Raw genomic sequence first — 24,024 nt, 5'->3', positions numbered from 1 at the left:
TAGTGTCTTCAAATTTGTTCCTATTCGTAGAACTTCTGAATTTAGTGCTGGGTTGCAGTTTATATGTCCTCTACAGCAGGTCCAGAACGGACAGGGAGGAGTCATATCACATGACCGTCACGTGTCTACCAGGCAGCCATTAATGTTGAAACATAGTTCTCCCACCCAGCTCAAGTCTACCACGTTTTCATTTGTCATCGGGCAACTGCTATTGTATAGTAATGAATATTGCGTGTCGGCATAAATACTACCTAGCATGTCTCTTTCTGTTTACAGACCAACATAGCTCATGATGGCTAGGAGAAAACAGTAGGCATGTCTCGTAGTTTATTAAAGCATGCGGTTTCTCGCCAGACAATGAGTTTCTCCCGTCGAAATACCAAATCAACAAGCCTGGCGACTCCCAAAGCTTGAAAACGGTATCTATGTGGCTTATGCATACTCGCTTAGCACTCCAATTGGCCCCTGAATTGGCACTGAAGGTTGCGAAAGCCTTGCACTTTGCCTTGAAAAGGTGGCTTGCTCAGCCTCATTTGCTTCGGTGAACCTCAAATACCCCAACGTTCTCTCACTGCCTGATTTCACCCAAAGATCATTTATATTCATTCCATCACTAGATATTGCAATTACTCGTGCGCGAACATGGGTTTCACAGCGAGCCAAGCGAAGCAACTAGCCGAGCTGAGCAGGCGCCATCTTAATGCTCATGAAACCCATCTTGCTTCGGTCACCAGGACAAAGTATCGGCCCAACCATGGCGATGCTGTGTTGGTGCAATTCATGCCCGGTGGTGAACATTCTGATATTGCACGCGACGCAGGAGATGAGCCTGGAAATTCCATCGAATTCGACGAGGAATTGAAGTCAATACAAGACTCAAAACTAGCCTCAATGGAAGCCTCAGCACAAGCTTCCTTCAATACGGAAGATAGGAAATTGGATTATAGCAAGGCCAAGAAGATTTCGCTGAGAGTTACGGACCATTCCACCAATACGACAGACTCATACGATATCAGTCAGGCAATTCCAGACGAAGGAGCCACCGAAATGCAGGCAAGAACTTCGTGTAAGAATTGCGTGCGACTAAAACACAGGTGTGACCAGACTTTGCCCAAGTGTAAGTCGCATCATCAAGAAAGTTCCTCTTCAAGAAGATAACCTGTAACAGGTTTGAGATGCGTCAAGTATGGGCGTGTCTGTGGGGGGTACGGTCCTAACAGCACGAACTGGTGGGGAGCAGATGGAGACAATCCAGAAACTTTGGGACCAGACAACGAGATTGCCGAGCACAGCCAAGGACCTACACCCATCTCATCAACCTCCTTTCGTCCAAGTAAATGGGAATGGGACGCTGCAGTAGAGACTGACTCACTGGTCGACATGCAGACGAGCACGTTCAGAAATGTGTACTACAATACAGCTCATTATAACAATCCCGATTTCCAGCCAGAGGAGTGGACCCCAGAGCTGGAGGATACTGAAATAAGAAAAGGCAGAAAGAAAACAAATACGCCCTTGCCATTCGCCTTTCCAATATCACCAACGCCAAAGATATACCGATCAAATGTTGATGGTCAAATTGGCGGGACATCAGATGCTCCTGTGGTCCAAGGAGCCAATTTGGGAGATCGGTTTGAGTTTGAGGAGATGTCTTCAGAGCTAGATGGGCCACTACCGGAGTTCACGTCGCCGTGGGAAACTCAAGGCATCGAGGAACACACTGCCGAAGATGTAGGTGAAGATGCCATGTACAGTGAAGATGTATCTGTGGGCGTCAGAGGTCGAGCAGCGCCCCCGGGCGGTTGTCACAGCTGCAATCGCCAGGAAAGTTTTGAATGGAGACGAGGTCCAGACGGTAATCGTACCCTCTGCCAAGAGTGCGGAGCCCATTATGAGCACTTTATGAGCAAACACATCCCCAAGCCGGTTTCCCGATGCTCTTCAATTGATTCCATCGCCGACAGCCTCTGGTCTTCGATGACGGGTTCGTCCATGTCGTCAGTAGCTGGATCTCAAGCAACGAGTGAGCGTCTTGTCGCGCTCCTTCTGGCCGATAGCATCTTGAAAGACATGTTTGCTGAAGCGCTGGAGGTCTTTGACCGTGATAAGTTCGAGCGCAACCTGCGGCGGTTGTTAAAGGATTTTGCAAGTGAACTGCGAAAAGAAGCGGGAACAGCATCGCAACGACAGGCGGCCCAGTTTGTTCGCCTTCGGGCGAGAAACTCGGCATATATGATTTGCAACAGTATCTTCAAACAGGGAAAGCCGAGACCGAAAATTGTGGTGGAGCAGGAAGACTCAGAAGAGACAGATTCAGATGACAATGATGATGATCTGGACGATATGCGCCCACTTGAACTGTTTATTAAAACGTCAGAGTCGATTTCACAACTGCGGGAAAACCTCCGAAACTTTATTCATCCACTTGACCACCAAGCAGAACAGGAGCAACGAACGAGGGAGAAAGAAGTTGGTCTAGAGCAAATCAAACTTGAGTCGTCCGAAGAAAAGAGAGACTCCCAAGCCGACCACCAAAGATTGATTGAACATAGTAGCCTAGACGCAAAGTTCAGCTCAAAGGTTGGCGATCTGTCCGTCGAAGGTGATCTTAGAGATGAAGTTAGTCCCCAAGGCACAGAAGAAAGAGTAGCAGCTCAAATAGAAAATATGACGAACCAGGTTGAAGACAGATTTGCGAATTCGCAAGGTCAATCGAACCACGAAGTGTCTGAACTTGAGGACCACTCTAGAAAGGCAATTTCGAGATCTTCATCATTGGGCTCCGTTGCTGACAGTACATTCTCGGAGGCGAGAGGATCGATCGCGCGCTCTGGGCACACCACGGGTGCAACAGCTGATGATGATGACGAGATGATCGAACTGGGCAACGGCGAATCTGATAGTGATGGCGAGCACTTGTTATCAGAAAATGAATCCAGAGAACAGACTGAAGACACCTCAGAGTTCAGTCCTGCGAAAAGTCCGCAAAAGTCCTGGACCTGGGTCGAGTCGTTCCAAATCGTGATTGGCAAATTCTTCGTGCTGAACAAGACAACAATTCCCAAGGGGAAAAAGAGAATTGAATGGACATGTGTAAGTTCCACTGCTTGACTCGTAGAATGGGGCTGAAAGTTGTAGCAATGCGGCCATGAAGTTTGGGATGACTTCAAAGAAATCGTTCCTGGAGCTGCTCAGCAATACCGGAACCTGCTCGACAGCGGCAAGCCCGCGAGGAACCATAAACGAGGGCCCCGGTTGTCTCTACAGACCTGGAGTGGCGACTTGCCCTTCGCTGCACAGACAGCGGTATTAATAGTATGTACTGGCCTCTCCTGGTTGACTAGTCACGGTGGCGAGTTTGCAAAGGCAAGGAAGGCGCAGTGGTCCCTTAACGCGATATTCACCATGTTGCTTCTCGACTGCGCCCCAATGGTGCTGCTTTTCTGGTTCTGCTTCCTGGAGCGGAGGAGAGTCCCGAGTAGTCGTGGCGAGGTTCTGGAACATCCCGCCGGTGTCAAGAGTGAACCACAGGAGCTTTTGAATGAATGCTCTTCGACTTTGGCCACAGCTCAGCCCCCGAAAAAGACCACAAGAGAAGATGTAGCAGCATGGCTATTTTTTGGCCTCGGTTTATGCGGAGTCTTGATTTCGCTATTCCCGGTGTTGGTTACAGTATGCCAGCTGTGGATGACCTTGGGCTTTGACCTCGGGCGAGGCTACATCACACCACAGAACGAACTGGTCCTGCGAGCTGTCAAAATGTGGCTTAATCTGATGATTACCGTCTATGGACTAGTTGCGATTTTGGGTATTCTATGCGCATGGACTAAAACCCCAATTCGATTGCCTATTGTCGTATCAGCTTTAGGCAGGAAGGCTTGGACAAGCAGCACCGCGACCTTTGGAAAACTCACCCGGTCCCTATCAAGCGGCCTGGGGAGCATCAAAAGCGCGCTGTCATTCAGTTCATTCGGCTCACCCAGATCCACAAGTATCGATCTTGAACGACAGCCGCGAGCCTTCGACGTCGAAGCAGCTACCCAGACGGCCACGCCAGCTGGGCCACCGCGAGAGCTCCTGTTCCTCCTCCTCTGCTACAGCGAAGGCCGCTACGCAACTAGACTCATGCAGCTGGACTTGGCAACGTTGAATGCGACATCTGACCGGGCATTATTCCAGATCCTCCAGGACAACTACTACTCCATGCGCGGACGATGGCTTTCCAAGTTCTCAATCCGAACGCTCGCTTCAATCAAATTTGTGAACTTCGAAATGTATCCTAGCGAGCCAGAAACCGTCGATGTGAGAAAGGTTGACGATATCCCACCTCCAGAGAACGAGCAGTACAGATACGCTCCAGTTCCTATCGATGTAATACCACCTGTCGGCGACAACCACCTCATGCACTTCTTCCACAATCCAACCTGCGCAGCAAATAACCCCATATACCTCCCACGTTTCCCGAAGAAGCTAAAAGAGAAACTCCTCTGCAATGGCGGCATCAATCCAGGCTGGGGCTTGCAGTTCGTTGAATATTGGGATATGAGTCGACTGTGGCTGCCAGCTTTGCTCGTCTTCGGGTTAGGGAGTCTGGTATTTGGCATAACTTGGGCGGTGATGCAGCGTAGTATTCAGGACGCCTTTTCGGTGGCAGGGTATATCGTTGCGTTTGCGACGTTGAGCTTAGGGAGTTTACAAGCGAGTTTGGTTATGTGAACATGACGATGAAATGGGGCGGGCCCTTAATTTAATTTTATTCGATTCTCTATGTATATACTTCTTGGTACCTGCTCCCCGGAAAGCAGGGTTGCTATGCTCTAGCCCCGGCGCTTGCAATAGGCCTGTAATTGGTTGCTATTCTTTTATGAGTTTAATTAAGTATAATAATAGTCTTGCCTTTTAAGAATATAATTTCTTTAATTCTTAAATCCCTTCATAATGCTTTATATATATACTTCTTGAAGACCTCTAAATACTTTATAAGTTTTTATTAAAAGTATTTAAGAAAATCGAAATATCTATAAAGTATTCAAGTTTTATTAAATGCTTTTTATAAAGAACTAGTTTAGGCCGATTTTAAAGCTATTTTTATTAAGACCGGTCTCATATAAGCCAAATTATTAAGAATTAAAGATAAAAAGTACTTGAAAACTAAATTAATTTATAATTTCATGCTTACAAAATCCTTCCAATTCAATGCACTCCCCGAATTTCGGGATATTATGGCCTGTTGAAATCAACAACAATACGACTGTAGTAGAAATTAGCCAATTTGTGGTACAATACCAGCAAGAGACCTACCCCGCAACTTGGCCATTCCTTAGTTTCTGAACAGACTCATTGAATTGGGAGAGTCCAACAACGGTCGGCTCAAGCTTCAAGAGTCCTGGATAACATGTCAGCTATATCTCACTTGTAATCTTCGTTCCGCGACTGACCTCTCCTTGCAAAGTCCAAGGTCTCATCAACATCACCCAATCCTGCAACTAAAGTTCCTTTCACAGACTGATTTTTGAATACCAGAGCAGAAGGATTAACATCAAGGTTAAATCTGCCGGCTGGTGGAAGACCGATACTTGCAAGAGTCAACAACTGCCTAAATTGATTTCTCATCGACTGACCACATGACTTGACCCCCAATCCGGCCACCAAGATACCCCAGAGCTGCTGGGTACGACTGGACAGCTAGATTTCGTCAGCTAACTGTGTTCGAACTAGGAGAAAACCCCACCCGTGACAAAAACGGCATGCGCTCCTCCATTCGTCAACCTGACGACCTCTGCAGCTGTGTCTTTGGTTTCTTTAAAGTCAACAAAATGCTCAGCGCCGTACTTTTCACCCAAAGCCTTCCTCTCAGCTCCGGTGTCAACAATAGCTACTCTCAATCCCATGGCTACAGCCAACTGAACTCCCTGAATTCCGACTCCTCCCCCTCCACCAGGGAACACTGCCCACTGTCCGGGCCTCAACCCTGACTCTTTGATCGAGCTGTAAGCTGTGGACGCAGAACACATAATCGGACCGGCAACATAGTCTGAAACTCCATCTGGAATCAAGGAAGTGTACCTCTCAGGAGAGACAACGTACTCCTTGTATGAACCTGTTCTTTTTCAGCTCGGAGCGTTTTCTGATCGGAGACTAAACACATACCATCAGCCATCAATCCAGTGAAAATAACACCCTGGCAATAAGTCTCCTTTCCTCCTCTGCAGGCGTCGCAAGTATGGCAAACATCGACAATGGGCTTGAAGCCAGCTCTCTGGCCAACCTTCAAGTGCTTCACTCGCTCTCCCACCTGAACAATCACACCAGCGCCTTCGTGGCCTGCACATCGAGTTCCAAATTGAGACATTGGTGGTAATGCCCAGTCATTCATCATGAAATGGATGTCGCTCATGCAGAGTCCGGTTGCATTAAGCTTGATCAGGACATCCTCAGGACCCGGGGTTGGGACAGGGACATCTTGAACCTCCTGGAGTGAAGTCAATCATTGTACAAGGAAGAACGGATGGAGTCTGGGCGAGGCCAAGGCATACAACGCGGAAGTCAGGTCCCTCATTCACAACAACTCCAGCCTTGCATTGCTTCGGGACATGGAAGGACGGAAGAGTGTGCGTTGCGGTCTCGGTTGCTGTGTAAGACATGATGAAGGGCGAATCCTGATTTGGAGATTAATGAACAGCTCGATGGATGAAGGAACTACATAATTTATACTTACCAGTGAAAGTTTGCTACTCCGCATTAAGATGGTCCTAGTAATCCCCGCACTTGGGTAGCATTCGATAGTCGGTTGGAAACCTTGCCTTCCGGAAAGTGACCAATCACACGAAAGTAAAAGGGTGTCTGATGAAGCCATCTTCAGTCGAGAGCCACATTTGCTAGCATACGAGTGGTTATAAAAGGCGCCTTGGAAAGGAGAGACGATCTAGCAGACTTTAGTTGTTTGCTTGAGTGCGGGGTAGATCCGCAGAACCGAATGAATACGCAAGCTACTCAACTAGCTTTCGTACTACATGACATGCATCCATAATGATCTGCCGTCTCTCACTTGCCGGGAGCTACTTAGATCATGCAGAATACATTCATAATTGAAAATAATCAGGTCATTTATAGGGCCGTGGGTCAAGCTTTACTCTTGGACTGATTTCACGTCAGAGAGTTAGTCGTTTGTAACCTCGGGCCACCACATCAATGCTAGGATTATAAGCCCCCTGTCTTAGCAAAGTCGTACTAGTCCTGCCACTCCAAGTGAAAAGAACGAATTCGTGGTTGTCGTCATGAGGGGGGGTCGTCTGGGCGAGAGGCGGACCGAGGAAAGAGGAAAAGGGGGCGGGGTAATAGATCCGCTTAAAACACGTGAGTGCTGAGGCCAACACGGGGGTTGCTGATCTCGAACGCATCCAATATTTTCGCATCCTTTCTTTCCTCTTCACTCTCCTCGGGAAATTTGTCAAATGAATACACGGGCGTCTGTGCGGCAAAGGACCGAACTCAAAGCGGAGAGGAAGGTGGATGCATGCCAAGTTATTGTTCCTCATTGGCGCTGGGAGATGGCAATCTTTAAAAACATAGCAGTAACGTTATGCAACATATTTAAACGAGTCACGGATAAAGTACTGTGCAGTAGAGTAAACAGTGCGACTCCGACCTCCAATGAAATGGTTGGAGCCAACTCTGAAAACACGAATATCAATTCGAAATAATGGAACACGCCTGGGGCATGAAGCCTGCCCCAGGAATGCTTCATCACACTCCGTGTTGAGCCATTTAGCAAATATGCCCACGCAGATGCGGATTTGGTGATTTGAAGAGCGTAGAGGGCTGGGAGTCTAAGAAGTGGACAAGGCATGTGTACTCCGTACAACAGTGGCCCCTTTGACCTCACAAATTTATCACACTGCTCATTGCCAAATCTCCCAATTACTCTATCAACGCTAACATTTGCTATGCTAACTTGCCGGATAATGAATTAAAACAGATTAACTTGACCAGAATCATGTGAGTCATTCGCGATAGACCCATTCCCATCAAAAGAGATTTGCACCATGATTGGTGGTTTCACATGCAGGGATAGATCCATTTTCTGTTTGCGGCGGCTCTTGCAGGTTGCTTCCTGGGCTCTTGTTGGCTCAGTTATGTGCTAGCGGGTAAGAAAATGATTTTCTTAATAGGGAGTAGCTAGCCTTCATCCAATACAATCCGAGCGAGTGACTCCATATCTATGAAAGCATGACACAACGCATCACACAAGACTGCATATGTCGAGACAACGATATTAACGCTGAATAACATAGCATCATAAACAGACTTCTCCGTCCAACTACTAACATTATCAAGTGAAGTAAATGGCTTGATCCTTACCAAAGATATTTGAGACTGCAGAACGGAAAGCTGCTGCAAGCAGAGAGCCACAATTGGAGTTAAGAACCATATGAGCTAATTTGGTTAGTTACGACTAGTGTTTATGGGAAAGACACTACCTTTCCAGGCTTCGAAACTTCTAGTTCCTTCTTGATACGGAGCACCGCTCTATCGGACAGAGTTTGTCCAGATTATGCCAAATATAGGGAGAGGTAAATGGTCAGAGAATTATTCTGGCTTACATATGCGTTTTGTCGCTTCCAGTATCCATCTAAGAGCGTGTTATTATTTATTGCCATGGTAGTGCGCAAAGAGGTAAACATACTGCGATGATGACATTTCTTTTCAAACTCTCTTCTAGCATTTCCTTCTGATAGGCTCTTGAATGAACAAGTACACCCTGCTTACTCCTTTTTAAGGCGACGGTTGCAGTTGCGGAAGCCATGTCACGTCTAAGGGAATCAGTAGGCTTGCGAAGTAAACGGAAGATCAAGTTTGGTTTTCTATGAACCAAATTATTTGTAATATGAGTTCGAAGTGTGGTAATAGTATTGAGCACGTGCAATTCCAGAGAGGTTCTTACCTATTAACAATAATAAGCAAAGTCAATTCAATGATGCCAGGTAAGGCCGCGAGAGTTAACAAATGTGATATGATGTAATACCTCAAGTTACAGATTAATATTGTTGACTTGCACCCTAGTTTTGGCAGCAGGATCGGTCCACCGTGGCGTCTTTTCTGGACGAGGTGAAATAGTGGTAAATTCATGCATGCTGCTAGAGAGTCAACCTTCGAGAAACACAATGCTACAAAGCCAACAAACACAGCCAGATACTGCAAGGCTCGCCATTCGCACTCCGCCACACGAGAGCATGTCAGCCTCGTAAATGCAAGAGGCCTCATGCAGCAGCGTGTCCTGCCTGCAGGAGGCCGAACAAATGCAGTCGGCCTCACCCCCGCTCTTGACACGTGTTAGCGAGAATATCCTCCTCGTTGACAGATTGGGGTGCGATTTCCACGCCACTTTGAGAGAATCGGATACACTGGCTGTCTCGGAAATCTACTCCGTGAGTCTAACAATTTTCACATTTCCGGTGACTCCTAGCGAAATAAAGCAGAAGCTAGTCATCCCATAAAATTTAACCAATAATGCAGTATCACTAGAAACATGATATCCAGCACGTTGCATTCGATGGAATCCAGCAATTAGAAACCCAAAAGTAATATAAGGAAAACCAGAATATAAGAAAGGCATAAACTGGATGTGAGCTAAACATTAATAAAAGAAAATCCGCTACCGCGATCCTGAATTCCTGAAAAGACCAATGGAAAGACCAATGGAAAGACAAACGAAAATAATAATGGGATCTCTTAGGTCCTGTCTCGATATTCTCCATGCTTTGCGTTTCGTTGATGCCGTTTCAAATTGTCGCTCCTGAACTTCCGCCTACAATCCTCACATTCTTTCAAGTTTTCTGGTATATTTTGTGACTGCGCATATGACGGATGATAGACCAAGAGGTGTCGGTCCAAGTCTTTCTTCTGAGCTGTTTCAAAATTCCAGCAGATTTCGCAACTTAAAGGCTTTGTATGGATGCGTATGTGTTTACTGTAAATGGTAAGTTGCATTCAATTTTCTGAGAAATTTAAAAGGAAACTAACGTCAATTCGTATTGTTTCGAGAATCCCCTTTCGCAATATTCACACGGAAAATCTGCACTTGAAAGTCTGTCTTCTTGCTGTGGAGTATTTTCGAGTGGGCCAGGGTCTCCGACGTCATAACTCAATGCCGTTGATGGGGTAGAAGAGAATGGATATGACATTGTGTTTTGATCCTGAAAGTTTTGGTCATGGCTACCTCCAAATGACTGGTCAACATAGGTTCCAGGGCCTGGGTTACTTTGGTATGAGTCCATACTAAAGCTTGTGGAGTAGTCTTGGACCTGGTGTCCATATCCGGTCGGTGCAATGCTTGCAATGTTTGAGCCCTACAGGCCCTGATTCTGGTAACTCGAGGAGACGTTTGTCCCCGGGGTATCCAAATTGCTGCTGTTGTACTGACTGTCATTGGGGGTGTAGATGTTGGAACCCATGGAAGGCGTGGAAATGGAATTTCCGGAGTAAGACGATTGTCCAGGATATTCTGTGGCTGCCATATCGTTGTACCCAGTGTAGCCTTGATAGTTTGGTTGAAGATCCGAAGGAAAATCTGACTCGTCACCTGGGTAATTGGGGGTGAAGGACCATCCTGAGCCCGAATTCGAATGAGACATGATACTTCTTTCGATCGAGTACAACCAAAGAGAAGCTGGGGGGTGCAAAAATCCACACCGCTGGATATACCGTGCTACAACGAGCCAGGGATATGAACCGTGGGTTGCACAATGAGGGCTTTTGTGAGTTAGAATCCCAGCATCCATGATACACGAGTTGTAAATGAACTTACTGATATCCAGTGCCACCTCAATGTCCAGCACCTCTTAGTTACACCACCATCTCTTCTCTGCTCACTACTCCTAATCCGCCGAACTGACCCAATTGAGAATGTGAGTTTTACTGATAGAGCAACTACTGTTGCTAGTCCGTTCTCGCGATAAGCTTCGGTTCCGAACCTGGAGGTTGCACTAGAGGCAAAGGACGGGATTGAATTTGGCACGGCAAACCTTGGTAAAATTCAACTTCAAACCAGGTGCTGGTACAGTTTTGCTCTCAGGGTAAGAAAAGGGTTAATATCCCCATGTCACAATCTCACTTTACATAATCGTGGTGTGATAGTTTACACAACCTCGCATGCATTTTGTCGTGTAGCCCGCCTATTGCATCTTGCCGAAGTCAACTTGTGAGGCCAACTGCAGAGTGGCGCTCAATCTGCCTGGCGGCCTGTTGGAGGCCTACCGGAGGCCTACTGGAACCGGTCCCGAGGCCAACTGTGTTGCAAGGCCGACTGAGTCCACGAAATCAGAAGAAACTGCCTTACGCATGATATATTTCTCATTATGCAAGTCTGGCTAGAATTTCCCTGCTATTTTGAGTTCACTCACCGGGGCAGGTTGGCTGTGTATACGTGGTTCGTTTGAAGGCATTCCTAACTTCAGCCCGCACACTCGGTGAGGAACATATGCATGCGTAAACTGCCCTGATTGGCCGCCTCACTCCCATATAAAATTTTGTCATCGTATTCCGGCACGGTGCAGTTGGAGATCTGCGCTCGTTAGTTTCCATGCATGGGCCGTCTCAGTTCCGTTGGCTTTCGCAGAAGATGACAAGTATCCGGTTATGGAATCGCGAGTCAAAGCACTTCAAGAAGTGTGCGGATGCAGACAGAACTCTGTGGAGCCTGTTGAGCCTTTCGTCAGCTTCATATATTTACAAAGGCCCCGTCAATATTCTTTTCACCCAACCCCTCGATTCTCGGAACCTAACTATATAGCAGCTATAGCAGCTCCCTCGCTCAATCTTTCGAAAATCACCTTCTCATAAACAATTAAACAGATATCCCTATCAACTCACCCATTACTTGGAAGACACAACCTCTTACAAGTTAGTAAAGAGAATGGCCTGACTGTTTGTTACGATTAGGGCTAACATGTGGTCCATAGGATGAATGCAAATCCTCGTGTCCCTGTTCAGCTCAGCTATAGTCTTACCAATAGATTCTACGGGCCCATCATCCTTCTTTCCGCACTCAATGATGCATGCATTGGCAATCTCCCTGTAAATTTTCCCGATCTATCCTTGGATGCAGAACAATCTCCTGAACGCGCCTTCCACGATTTCGTGAACAAGTTCGCCCAGTTGTGTGATACTGAGCGGGGTGGGAACACAATTACTGCCTTGACTGTGTTACAATATCCAGACCACATTCAGTATCGATTCACTTCAAATCAACGAGACAGGGAGGAACTTGATCGCACTCAGATTTTCATTGTTTCTATTCTTAACGCTCTGGGCAAGGCAGAAAGGCGTGACTTGCTGAGTATAACCTCAAACATATTACGGAAATCGATATCTTTCACCAGACCTCGGGTCCAGTATTACGTGAACGCGCTGAAGGGACAAGTGGCCTCTTGCATCAGCGGGTGTCAGACAGAAAACACGGATGAATGTAAGTGCAACGACATCAATCTGATTTCAAAAATCCTTACTTCTTCCTCAGCTAGATTAGTACTCAGAGAGCTTCAGAGCTTGCAAGAAAAATTGCTCTTCTCCAACTCTGCGGGGCTGAAAGATGATGATTGTGAGTGCTTCGACTCTATTTTAATGTTCTATACTGAGTGGTCGATTAGTTTCTCAGCACTGCGAAAGCTTACTGAAACATATTGACCGCCTCTACAAGTCTGAGATTGAGGTCCTTATTCGCCGTAGAGCCAGAGAGGGTAGAATGAATAGATCTGAGTGCTGGAGCGAACTTCGGCATCTCGCGGGGCGGCTACTTTCTTATCTACGAGCTGCCAAAACTCTTGTATCGACGAGCAAGCTATGGCCCGAACTCTTCGACAACTACACGGTCCGTTACATTGCCTCGAGTGTCCCCGGGAGATATATATTCAAAGGCAAACACTCTCCAGAGAAAATGTCAGCGCATCGTATCATCGGGTGCATGACCTCTGACGCGCGGAAGCTAGAGGAGTACAGAGAACATGCACAAGAACTACAGAAGTTTGAACTGGATAAATCCATCCGAGCCAAGACCAGCAAACAGAAGTTTCGACCTATTGTACACGCCGAGGTCCTTCTCCTGGACTGGCTTGAGAGTGATGACGGTACTCGCCCCTCCAGGTTCTTCAATGGTTACAAATACATCGGCTGCAGCAAACCTACTTGCCGATTGTGCGAACACTACTTTTCGGTTCATGCAAGTGGTGTTGAAATTCGGTCACCACATCGGAATCTTTACCCGAATTGGAGGATGCCGGATGTCTACGAAGGCAATGGTCCACAGGCTAAGAAAGATACGGAGAAACTAATGGGCAAGATCTTGGAACTAGTTAGAAAGGACACTTTCAGAGTATTGGTTGAGAAAGTGCCAGAAGGAAAGCGTCACGATTCAAATACAGATCCGACCTATCTGATCGCCAGTATCTCTGCTGGAAGGACTGAAAATATAGAGCATTTGGAGGAAAGTTTGAAGAGTCTTGATTTGAGCTCTTCTGGCTATGAGGCGCTAGATAGCCCTACAAAGCCCGAGTGTTTTGGTGAGAGTGAGGAATTAACGTCTAAGAGCGATGATGGTGATGCTGATGATGATGGCGCTGTGAAGCTTTAGCAAATTATTTGGCTCCGTAAAAGTGCTTCCAAGTCTGATTATTTCCCAAGCGTGCCCCATTTCTTAGCCTGAACCATCCGTTTCAATTTCGGGGATTGAATTGACTACCATATAAACTAACCATCTTCAAATTCTAGAGCTTGACACTGCAAATGCTGTTGCAATTTCCCGTCGTGGTACTCACACAGGCATATCAACACAACTGCCATGTTCTATTATATCAGACTACTACATTTATTTTTCAAATCTCATCACCCGCTATTATAGATTACTCAAGGGAAACAACATAGATAAAACCTCAACATTCTATCACTAAAGTTGGAATGACTATATAACATCAGACGGAAGGGCTTTCCTTCCTTCTCCAATCTGCTTTGTGATGCGTAGTAGTCCTTCACCATCCCAGCTAACTTCGCATTGCTGATCCTTAGAGTCGCGAACGACATCCACAATCCGCTTGACGATGGCGTGGAGCCGTGCTAACAGATCTGAATTGCGACTCTCCCAGTCAAGAACCTGTCGTCCGACGTCCTCAACTTTGGGGTTCTCGAAGACTCCATATTTGTGATAAGCGATGAGAAACTTCGAAGTTTGATTGACCCAAAGTCTCGGAAGGATTTCGTCCATGTCAAATTGTCTGTAGCTCGCTCGTGTTTTCAGATCAAAGATCAGACTTTGTGGGATCTTCCTGCCCTGCAATCTAACTTCTAGCTTCTGGCCTGCATCGACAACGCTTTGACCCAGAGCAACACTTCCCAGTGCATCTTCCAGGTTTTGTGGCTCTGTAGCCTGGGCCATTTTCAAAAGGTCCAATCCGGGATCTTTCACATAGCCATCGGTTTCCGAGCGGACGAGGAACTTCAACCCACCGAAATCGTAGAGTACAAGCCGTTGGTGAGAACACGAATTCCGAACATCTGAGTCCCAGGCTGTATATGCCTCTGGGAATGTGTGGCCATAACCTTGGAGGCCCGTGATCAACTCCGTCGGGGGGTTTTCCCTGCGGACGAAGAGCACGGTGTCTCCGACAACATCGACATCAAATCGAAAGGGCTTGGATTGAGAGCCAGCGAATCTCAGCAGATTCCCTATCGTGCTGCCGCATCCAACAACATCCACAGATTGCAGGTGGAATTGTGGTTCCATGGCTTTCAAGGCGCGGAAAGCTGGCTCGAGAGGATACAAGGCGTGTCGAGCCGCGTTGACATCTCGGAATACATCTCCGCTGTCTGGCTTCAGCTTCGTATCTTCTACTGGCGGGGCCCACGCCGGTGGGGAACCTACATTGTTCGATGGATTAGCCAGGGAGGCGGCTCGTGGGTAAGAGGAGAGGGCAGAACGGTGGAGGAAGGCAACACAAGTTCAGATACAGATACAGATGCGGAAACAGTACTGACCTGGCACAAGAATAATGGGGGATTTTCCTTGAAGCCAGTTGTAGGAGGCAATATACTCCGCGTCTTGAATTGTGGGAGCATCTTCCTCCACCAGCACGGCCCTGCTGCTGATGCTGTCAATCGTGGGACCGAACGGCGGGGGCGGCGGCGGCGGAGTTTCGGCTCGGCTTCGGACAGTCGAAGTCAGGTTCCGAGTAAGGTCAGGACGCCGGGAGCCTCTGCTCCCGAATCCTCGCGACATTCCGCGGCGGGAAGACATTCTGAAATTGCAGGTGAAGGTAAAGGCGAAGTTGAATTGAAGTTGACGATGACTGTTTGGCTGAAAGCAACACGGCCGTACACCTATGCGCAGTTTCTGTCCACGATTTGATCACAGCCCAGCACCCAGCACCCAGGCTGCAACCATTTCGACCATTTCGGCCATTTCGACCATTCGACCATTCGACCATTCGACCATTCGACCATTCGACCATTCGACCATTCGACCATTCGACCATTCCGACCACTCGGCCACGTCGGCCACTTCCTCAGCCACCCACCAGATGCAGTAGTGCAGTAGGCCTCAAGCATGTACCGCCTTGGACGCAGCTTCATGTACGGCAGCCAGCCAGTTCAACCGCCATTGATAGGCTGCCAGCCAACAGTCACATGCAACTCATTCCGAGCCTGGAAAGATGAACGGCAACAACCAGCGAGATGAGGCTCTCACTATCGACACCGCCAGCGAGAGTCTGCCACGCCAGGTGAGAGCCCCCCTGCGTGCAGCATGCAGTCACAGAGCCTGAGAGAATCGGCTCGAACTGCCTTGGTCTCTCACTCGGTGTGGCCAGGTAAACTTGTTTCTACCTGGATGGAAAGACAGAGAGGGGATCGGTACCGCCCAAGTGGTCGAGTAGCAACGACGTTGATGTTTTTCCGAGTCCCATTCAAATCCGCAAGTTTCGAGAACCGAAGGCCGCTCTGCATCAAGATACAAAGTTACAAAGATACAAAGCCAAGATTTTGGTCCTTCCGACTCCTTCGCACTTTAACCCCAACCTCTCTCTCACTTGAAGCAATGGCAGCACCAAGTTCGGACGTCCAACGGATCGCAAAGCTCTCATTGTACTTCAACAAGGTCACACACGGCCAGAGAGATTTATCCTCATCTCGTGATGGGAAACTGTTCCTCGAGGCTCTGTGTGCTCAACCAGACCCACCTGCATGCGCCCACAAACTCATCTCAGCTCCGTCCGGGCTTTCTTCCTTACAGGCATCTGTGAGATTAGACACATCAGTATCCTTTGTCAACAGTCATGCTACACCACTGCTTCAATACCTGCAAAGCCCAGCTCTCAAGTCCATTGGATCTGGTTCCGTTCTCACTCAGTTGCTACTTCCTCTGGTTGATCCGCCATTCTTCTGGGAGACTTTCACCAAGTTGTTTATTGGCGGACTTCTGATTCCGGAAGCATGTCACGCCTTTGCATGGTTACTGCTAGAGCTTGTATCTCAACCTGGCAAGGAATCCTCGCCTTACGTGGCATTGGCTGACTCCCCGCCCATCCTCGACTTGATTCTAAACTCTCCAGATGGACAAACTCGAATCCTGGGTCAAAAAATCAAACACGCCTTGCCTTTAGATTCGTCAGAGCTTCATATCGATGCAGAAACAAGACCTGGCGGCAGACATGATAATGACCACTCTAGCCACCGGGAGATCTCTATCATGCCCACCGCAGATGAACTACTTTCTAAGGACCGACCATTCTTCCGCACCGCAGATTTCATCGAAGACCGTGAACTTGAGGCCTCCCGAGCTGCTATCCATATCGACAATCAGTTTCGTCTTCTTCGTGAAGATATGCTAGGTGAAATTCGAGAAGAGTTAAAAGTTCTCACTGGCACAAAGCCAGGGCGTCACAGAGGTATCACCATAAATGATCTATCGATCTCTGGAGCGAACATGGGAACCGACCGTAAACGTTTGCCATTGGGCATTGTCTTCAAGATTAAGGAAGAACTCCCACAGCTGAAGAAAATCCAGTCCAACCAGAAAAGGCAGTTTCTGAACGATAATCGCCATATTTTGCGTCAAGGGAGCATGGCTTGTCTTCTCATAGACAATGAACTGGTGGCGTTCCCAACCATCCATCGAGATGAGGAAGAGCTCTCTAAGATTCCAGCCACGATAACGCTACAATTTAATGACGACGCAAGAATGTCGAAGGCTCTGGCTAAGACGAAAATTTCCAACAACATCCAGTTGGTCCAATTGGATGCCGCAATTTTTGCGTTTGAGCCGTTTTTGAGACGGCTGCAAGACATTATTGATTTGCCATTGAAGGAAGAGATCCTTCACTGGGAAGAAGGCAAAGATATTGAAGGACCCTCTTTTCAGCCAACAAAAGTCGTTAGAGAGCTGAAAGAGAAGTCAGGGAAAGACTTGAAGAACTTTTTAGGATTGGAGAAATCCGTCACCTTGGATAAATCACAGATGAAGTCTCTTTGTACATGCTTGACGCAACGAGTAAGCTTGGTGCAAGGTCCACCAGGTCAGTCCTCAATTTTTAACAACCCCACCCGCTCCCCTAACATTTGATCCGCGCTAACTAAAATAGGGACTGGAAAATCATTCATTGGCGCTCTCGTAGCAAAGATCCTGTATGATTCTACATCCCAGGCGATTCTTGTTGTCTGTTTCACAAATCATGCCCTTGACCAATTTCTTGAGGACCTGATGGATATTGGTATTCCATCATCCGATATGATCCGTCTGGGAGGCAAATCTACCGATCGAACAAAGCCGCTAATGGTGCGAGAGCAAACAGGCGTAAAGCTCACTCCAAACCATTGGACTCGAATCGATAAGCTCAAGCAACGACTCCAGCATCACGAGACAAGGATTCGAGATCTACTTAAACGCTTCCAGAACTCAAACATGCAGAAAAATCAACTCATGGATTATCTCGAGTTTCTGTTCGAAGAGCCGCCTTTCTTCGAATCATTCACTATTCCGAATGGCGGCGAGGATGGCATGATTAGGATTGGGAAGAGGGGGAAGGAGATGAGCCCCTTCTACCTACTCGACCGGTGGATAACAGGCAAGACCGATTCAGGATCACTTCAACACGTTCAACCGAAAGGCGCAGCTGAAGTCTGGAGGATGTCGCCTGAAGCAAGGCTGGCTGCTCTTGAACGATGGCAAAAAGCGATTGAAGACGATCTAATCAATGAAATTCGGGACACTGGAAAACAATTCAATGCTGACCAGGGTGAGCTAGATCGCATCTTTGGCGAAAGAGATGGAAGCATCATTAAGGCAAAGAGAATCATTGCATGCACAACCAACGGCGCTGCCAAATACTCGGCAGCAATTCAAGCCGCTTCCCCAGGAGTTGTACTTGTCGAAGAGGCTGGTGAGATATTGGAAGCCCATATTTTGACCTCTCTAGGACCCCATACTCAGCAATTAATCATGATCGGAGATCACAAGCAGCTTCGACCAAAGTGTTCATACGAGCTGAGCGTGGAGCAGGGGGATGGTTTCGACCTGAATCGGTCCCTTTTTGAACGTCTCGTCTTGAAAGGCTTCCCACACACCACCCTTACACAACAACACAGGATGAGGCCGGAAATCTCTTCGCTCATTCGTCACTTGACATATCCGGAACTCACCGACGCAAACTCAACGCTGAATCGAGCGGATCTTCGCGGTTTCCGTGACAATGTTGTCTTCGTCACCCATTCCTATCCGGAGCTTGAACTGAGCAATTCCCACGAGTTGCACGATGGTCGAACATCTTCCAAACAAAACGAGTTTGAGGGCCAGATGATACTGAAATGCGTTCGATATCTGGCACAACAAGGCTATGGATCCGACAAATTAGTCGTGATCACGCCGTACCTCGGGCAACTGAAGCTACTCAGAGACCGATTGGCTAGTGAAAATGATCCTATTCTCAACGACCTCGACAAATGGGACTTGGTGCGAGCTGGTCTGTTGACAGACCTCGGTTCGAAGACTTCAAAGCCTTCCCTACGGATATCAACGATAGGAAAGTTTGTTGCAATCATCCAAGATTATCGTATTAATTTTTGGGTCAGATAACTACCAAGGAGAAGAGAGCGACATCGTCCTGGTCTCAATGACGCGAAGTAATAAATCACATAACATCGGTTTCATGGCGGCGCCTGAGCGAATTAACGTCCTGCTTTCTCGGGCTCGCGATGGTCTGATCATGATTGGAAACTCCGACACCTTTTTGAATGCACATAAAGGCAAGGAAGTGTGGCGGAAGCTCTTCGATCTTCTGAAAGAGAACAACCATGTCTATGAAGGCTTTCCGATCAAGTGTGAAAAACACCCCGATCGAACTGGATTGCTATCTTCCCCCGAAGATTTCGAGAGAGAGTGTCCCGACGGTGGATGTAAAGAACCATGGTATGTGGATAACTAAAATCTATCAACAAGAATAAATCTGACATTCTCAAGTGGTGTTTTACTCAAATGCGACTTGCACAAATGCCCAAGCAGTTGCCATCAGCTTTTTGATCACTCGAAAGTTCCCTGCAAATTTATTATAACACGAAAGTGCTCCAATGGCCACAATCAACAGTGGCAATGCCATGCTGGAGCCCCACCGGTGTGTGCCAAGTGCGAAAATGACAGAAAGCAGGCAGTGAAGAAAGCTCAACGCGACCTCGCTACAAAAATAAAGAGAGAAGCAAAAGTGCTGGCGCACCTCAACGAATTAGCAAAGCTCGATGAACAAATGGCCCAATTTACCCAGAGGATGGAGGACTTGCGTCTTGACAATGAACAACAGGCCGTCCTTGCGCAAAAAAGAAAGGATTTTGAGGCTACCAAGGAGCGTGCGAACAAGACACAGAACCCACTTCCAGGGGATCCTCTGGGTATCTACCATGATGACTGTCCTAAACCCCGAAGCCAACCAGTCAAAAAGGTCCCAAATACATCAACCAAACCCTTCAAGTCAGCCCCTAATCAACAGTCCAATCTTCGAAAGCATATCAAGGCCGCGGTGGAGCACAACAAATCACGATCAAAGGCTGACTGGCAACGGCAGAAAGACCAAGAAAATGCGAGCAATCCTGCCATTGATGATATTATGGAGATGATTGGTCTGGAAGATGTCAAAAGTCAAGTTTTGCGGATCAAGGCGAAGGTCGATACCTCCGTCCGCCAGGACACCGACCTCAAGAAGGAACGTCTCGGGCTTGTGCTATTGGGAAATCCAGGCACTGGTACGTCACTCGTTCGATCTAGAGAATAAATTGCTAACATCTTGCGGGCAAAACTACAGTTGCACGACACTATGCGAAGGTTTTGACATCCCTGAAGGTCCTTCCTGGGGATGGATTCATCGAGACAACTGGATCGCGTCTCGGGCATGGTGGAGTCGCTGAGGTCAAAGCCCACCTCCAGGAGCTTGAAAAGACTGAAGGTGGAGTATATTTCATTGATGAGGCATACCAACTCACAGAAGGACACACCTTCGGTGGGAAAACTGTGCTCGACTTTCTCCTCGCAGAGATTGAAAACCTGACCGGAAAGGTGGTCTTTGTCTTCGCTGGGTATCGGAAGGAAATGGAAAAGTTCTTCGAGCATAATCCAGGTCTTCCAAGTCGCATTCCATATACTCTCCATTTCGAGGACTACACGGACGGAGAACTTCTGGAGATGCTTGAGTTCCGCATGAATCAATTCTACAAGTCTGGAATTGATGTTGAGGATGGGTTTGATGGGCTTTATATGAAGATTGCTGTTGGACGTTTGGGGAGAGGTCGAGGACGGGACGGCTTTGGTAATGCTCGGGCACTTGAAAACATGTTTTCCAGGATTCGGGAAAGACAATCTGATCGACTTACCAAAGAGAGAAGACTTGGGCTGTTTCCTGACGATTACGTCATGACGAAAGAAGACCTCATCGGACCAGATCCGTCAAAGGCCATCTTAACAAGCGATGCCTATGCCAAACTCCAACAACTCATTGGTTTAAAAGATGTCAAGAATTCAATCGACTATATGACCAGCCTCATCAAAACAAATTATGAGAGGGAGCTGAAGGAGCAGCAACCAATTGACGTTTCACTTAATCGTGTATTTCTCGGCTCTCCAGGCACCGGCAAGACAACAGTTGCCAAGTTGTATGGGAGGATACTGGCTGATATTGGAATGCTCAGCAACGGTGAAGGTAAGTTGTCTCTGAAACCCGGCCTCTGCGCAACTGGCTAACACATAACGTCCAAAGTGGTCACCAAGAACCCCGCAGACTTCATTGGCAACGTTATTGGAGCATCTGAAGCGAATACGAAAGCCATCTTGGCTACAACAGTCGGCAAGGTCTTGATTATCGACGAAGCATACATGCTCTACTCTAGTTCTAGTTCTGGGGGTGGAACCGGAGTCGATATATACAAAACAGCCGTCATCGACACGATAGTTGCGGAAGTTCAGAGTGTGCCTGGCGACGATCGGTGTGTTCTTCTACTTGGATACGAAGAGCAGATGAGCGACATGTTTCAGAACGTCAATCCAGGCCTTGGCCGGCGATTCCAATTCTCGACCCCCATCCGTTTCAAAGATTTCAATGATCAGGAATTGGAACAAATCCTTCGCTACAAGCTCAAAGCCAAGCATTTATCGGCTACTGAACCGGCTGTGTCTACAGCTATTGGTGTGCTAAGCCGCCTTAGGAATGGCCTTAACTTTGGAAATGGAGGGGAAGTGGAAAATCAGATTGAACATGCTCAAGCCAACTACCAGGCTCGACAACTAGGTTTACCTGCTGAGCAACAGTCAACCGACTTTCTTTTCGAGCCTCAAGACTTCGACTTGGATTATAATCGGGCATCTAGTGCTGAAACCAATCTGCAAGAGCTATTCGCGGGAGTGATTGGCTGTGAAGAGATCGTCAGTAAACTAAGTGAGTTATTGACACTTGCCAAGACGATGCGAGCTCGCGGCCTGGATCCACTTAGACAGATACCTACGAACTACATTTTCAAAGGGCCTCCAGGTAAGTGCAACCTTCCCATATCCTTTTGCTCCCTGTTACGCGCTGATACCCGTCTCTAGGAACAGGGAAGACAACCACTGCTCGCAAATTTGGTCAAGTTTACTATGATCTCGGATTACTATCCCAAGTCGAGGTGGTTGAATGCTCTGCAGGTGATCTTACTGGCGAATACGTTGGTCAAACTTCTCCGAAAACAATTCGACAGCTCGAGCGAGCCCTGGGCAAAGTCCTGTTCATTGATGAAGCCTACAAGCTAGCACAAGGGCCATACGGTCACGAGGCGATTAACGAAGTTGTCGATGCAATTACCAAGCCCCGATTTGCAGGGAAACTAGTCATTATTCTTGCAGGCTATAGCAACGACATGAATAGGCTGCTTCAAATCAACGAGGGCTTAAGCAGTCGTTTTGCAGACGAAGTCGTGTTCTCGTCTCTGACCGCCAGTCACTGTCTGCAGCTGCTCGAGAAAAAACTTAATCAAAGCACGATTGCATTCCCTTCAATGCATGAACCTGCTATGCATGCTCACCTTCTCAGTCAGGTACAGGAGTTGTCCAAACTACCAGCCTGGGGAAATGCGAGGGATGTCGAGACGCTGGCAAAGTCCATGGTGCGCAAGGCATTTGCCCACGCCGGGAACGGGGTTGATGCCATTATTCTGAATGCTGAGGATGCCAAGGACTGCCTCGAGATCATGCTTGAGAAATGCCGCGGGAGAACCAGTGATGAGCTCACATCTCAACCGTCGTTCCCTGGCCAAGCCCAAGCATCGAGAGACCCTCCCTCGGTCCCGCAAGTCACCTCTAGCGCTTCCACTGCCACGGAAACTGGTACCGAACTAGATATTCGCGAGGATATGGCGCAAACCCCGAGCCCCTCAGACGAACACATCAGGGATCCAGGAGTCTCTGATGCCGTTTGGCATAGGTTACAATTCTATAAGAAACTCGCTGAGCACAGAGCTGGACAGGCCAAGCAAGCCATTCGCAAGCATGAAGAAGCACATCTTCTGGCCGAGAAAGAAGAGAGGAAAGCCAAGGAGAACACCGCCGCTCTTCTTGAGCTCGAAGCAAAAAATCAAACCAAAGCTGATGAGCTCTTACTAAAACGAGAGGAAGCTCGCATTCGTGAGATCGAAGCAGAAACCGGAGAAGCACAAGAAGAAAGCAGAAGAGTTGTAGCTGCTCTACTTGAAAGGCAGGCTAGGATTGTAGCTGAAGCTTATGAGCTTCTCCGCAAGCGCGAGCAAGCTCGTATCCGTGAAGCAGAAGCAAAAGCTGAGAGGGAAAGAGCTCATAGAGAGATGGAAAGGACGAGACTGGAGGAGATGGCGAGGAGAAAAAAAGAGGAACGGGTCCAGGCAAAGCTGCGGGAGATGGGAATTTGTCCAATGGGTTACAGGTGGATTAAACAAAGTGGCGGTTATCGATGTTCTGCTGGCGGGCATTGGGTTAGTGACGCGAGTTTGGGTCTTTGAAATATTCGCACTCAGACCAAGAAGGTGTGCGTGGGGTCAACAAAAATTGCATTTATTCGCCTTATCATTATATCTTCCACGTTGTGCAATTATTTCCTACCTCGAACACGGCAGCAGTCTTCTTTCGTATTTCACCGATGCTTGTAAGCGGATTACACTTCCTCAGCACCAAATCTTTCTCGTGATCCACATCAAACATAGCTAAATCGGTGACGGTAGTGTAAAGACCCCTCGCTCACGTGATTGGAAGATCGCATTTCTTCTTGCTCTTCGACTTCCCATATTTATCAACGCGGGTTTGGACAACGAGCACTTTCGTCTTTTCAAGATTGGAAACGAGGTTCTGTCATAGGTTAGAGCTTACCCCCAATTTAGAAGCGAAGTCTTACCATTGCTCCTCCCATCCCTTTCACCATCTTCGCTGGGATCATAAAATTTGCCATATTACTATACTGACTGCGCTCGAGGGCCTGCTCAGGTCAACATGAAGTATTTTGTGTA

The 24,024-nt window shown here is 47.7% G+C and overlaps 6 protein-coding genes across 6 annotated transcripts; 3 read left to right on the top strand and 3 right to left on the bottom strand.

The window, feature by feature from the left end:
* Positions 1–587: 587 nt before the first annotated feature.
* K444DRAFT_663375 (uncharacterized protein) lies at positions 588–4,897 on the top strand. Its single transcript, XM_024886823.1, has 3 exons — positions 588–1,117; positions 1,169–3,093; positions 3,139–4,897. Exons 1-3 carry the CDS (start codon positions 643–645, stop codon positions 4,714–4,716), a joined length of 3,978 nt encoding a protein of 1,325 aa, XP_024737063.1. The 5' UTR covers positions 588–642; the 3' UTR covers positions 4,717–4,897.
* Positions 4,898–5,220: 323 nt separating this feature from the next.
* On the bottom strand, positions 5,221–6,644 carry K444DRAFT_643126 (alcohol dehydrogenase 1; the record flags this gene model as incomplete). The annotated part of the gene is made up of 7 exons (XM_024884823.1): positions 5,221–5,251; positions 5,302–5,386; positions 5,439–5,575; positions 5,622–5,685; positions 5,732–6,100; positions 6,151–6,472; positions 6,537–6,644. The coding sequence occupies 7 exons, from the start codon at positions 6,642–6,644 to the stop codon at positions 5,221–5,223; spliced, it is 1,116 nt and encodes a 371-aa protein (XP_024737062.1).
* A 2,970-nt stretch (positions 6,645–9,614) lies between these two features.
* Positions 9,615–10,501, bottom strand: K444DRAFT_398255 (uncharacterized protein). The gene is made up of 2 exons (XM_024872500.1): positions 10,024–10,501; positions 9,615–9,970 (listed from the first exon to the last, which is right to left on the bottom strand). The coding sequence occupies exons 1-2, from the start codon at positions 10,275–10,277 to the stop codon at positions 9,733–9,735; spliced, it is 492 nt and encodes a 163-aa protein (XP_024737061.1). The 5' UTR covers positions 10,278–10,501; the 3' UTR covers positions 9,615–9,732.
* A 1,460-nt stretch (positions 10,502–11,961) lies between these two features.
* K444DRAFT_663374 (uncharacterized protein) lies at positions 11,962–13,640 on the top strand (the record flags this gene model as incomplete). The annotated part of the gene is made up of 3 exons (XM_024886822.1): positions 11,962–12,466; positions 12,518–12,598; positions 12,648–13,640. 3 exons carry the CDS (start codon positions 11,962–11,964, stop codon positions 13,625–13,627), a joined length of 1,566 nt encoding a protein of 521 aa, XP_024737060.1. The 3' UTR covers positions 13,628–13,640.
* A 189-nt stretch (positions 13,641–13,829) lies between these two features.
* On the bottom strand, positions 13,830–15,366 carry K444DRAFT_561321 (uncharacterized protein). The gene is made up of 2 exons (XM_024876932.1): positions 15,025–15,366; positions 13,830–14,907 (listed from the first exon to the last, which is right to left on the bottom strand). Exons 1-2 carry the CDS (start codon positions 15,281–15,283, stop codon positions 13,955–13,957), a joined length of 1,212 nt encoding a protein of 403 aa, XP_024737059.1. The 5' UTR covers positions 15,284–15,366; the 3' UTR covers positions 13,830–13,954.
* A 415-nt stretch (positions 15,367–15,781) lies between these two features.
* Positions 15,782–23,984, top strand: K444DRAFT_589330 (NFX1-type zinc finger-containing protein 1). Its single transcript, XM_024878100.1, has 8 exons — positions 15,782–17,558; positions 17,625–19,061; positions 19,111–19,447; positions 19,499–20,271; positions 20,319–21,221; positions 21,279–22,046; positions 22,106–23,866; positions 23,913–23,984. Exons 1-7 carry the CDS (start codon positions 15,791–15,793, stop codon positions 23,521–23,523), a joined length of 7,404 nt encoding a protein of 2,467 aa, XP_024737058.1. The 5' UTR covers positions 15,782–15,790; the 3' UTR covers positions 23,524–23,866; positions 23,913–23,984.
* The last annotated feature ends 40 nt before the right edge of the window (positions 23,985–24,024 follow it).

This window comes from Hyaloscypha bicolor (genome assembly GCF_002865645.1).
Source record: "Hyaloscypha bicolor E unplaced genomic scaffold K444scaffold_61, whole genome shotgun sequence".
Classification (NCBI taxonomy): Eukaryota; Fungi; Ascomycota; class Leotiomycetes; order Helotiales; family Hyaloscyphaceae; genus Hyaloscypha; species Hyaloscypha bicolor.
Note: the sequence above shows the minus strand (reverse complement) of the source record. Positions and strands in the feature narration are given on the sequence as shown.

Excerpts from the sequence above, each read along its gene's own strand:
- K444DRAFT_663375 (XM_024886823.1), top strand. The coding sequence starts at position 643 with ATGGGTTTCACAGCGAGCCAAGCGAAGCAACTAGCCGAGCTGAGCAGG. Across the intron at positions 1,118-1,168 it reads TGACCAGACTTTGCCCAAGT|GTTTGAGATGCGTCAAGTAT; the intron begins GTAAGTCGCATC and ends AACCTGTAACAG. Across the intron at positions 3,094-3,138 it reads AGAGAATTGAATGGACATGT|CAATGCGGCCATGAAGTTTG; the intron begins GTAAGTTCCACT and ends TGAAAGTTGTAG.
- K444DRAFT_398255 (XM_024872500.1), bottom strand. The coding sequence starts at position 10,277 with ATGGACTCATACCAAAGTAACCCAGGCCCTGGAACCTATGTTGACCAG. Across the intron at positions 9,971-10,023 it reads TCGAAACAATACGAATTGAC|TAAACACATACGCATCCATA; the intron begins GTTAGTTTCCTT and ends TACCATTTACAG.
- K444DRAFT_561321 (XM_024876932.1), bottom strand. The coding sequence starts at position 15,283 with ATGTCTTCCCGCCGCGGAATGTCGCGAGGATTCGGGAGCAGAGGCTCC. Across the intron at positions 14,908-15,024 it reads CCCCATTATTCTTGTGCCAG|GTTCCCCACCGGCGTGGGCC; the intron begins GTCAGTACTGTT and ends CGAACAATGTAG.
- K444DRAFT_589330 (XM_024878100.1), top strand. The coding sequence starts at position 15,791 with ATGCAGTCACAGAGCCTGAGAGAATCGGCTCGAACTGCCTTGGTCTCT. Across the intron at positions 19,062-19,110 it reads CCTACGGATATCAACGATAG|ATAACTACCAAGGAGAAGAG; the intron begins GAAAGTTTGTTG and ends TTTTTGGGTCAG. Across the intron at positions 19,448-19,498 it reads GGTGGATGTAAAGAACCATG|TGGTGTTTTACTCAAATGCG; the intron begins GTATGTGGATAA and ends GACATTCTCAAG.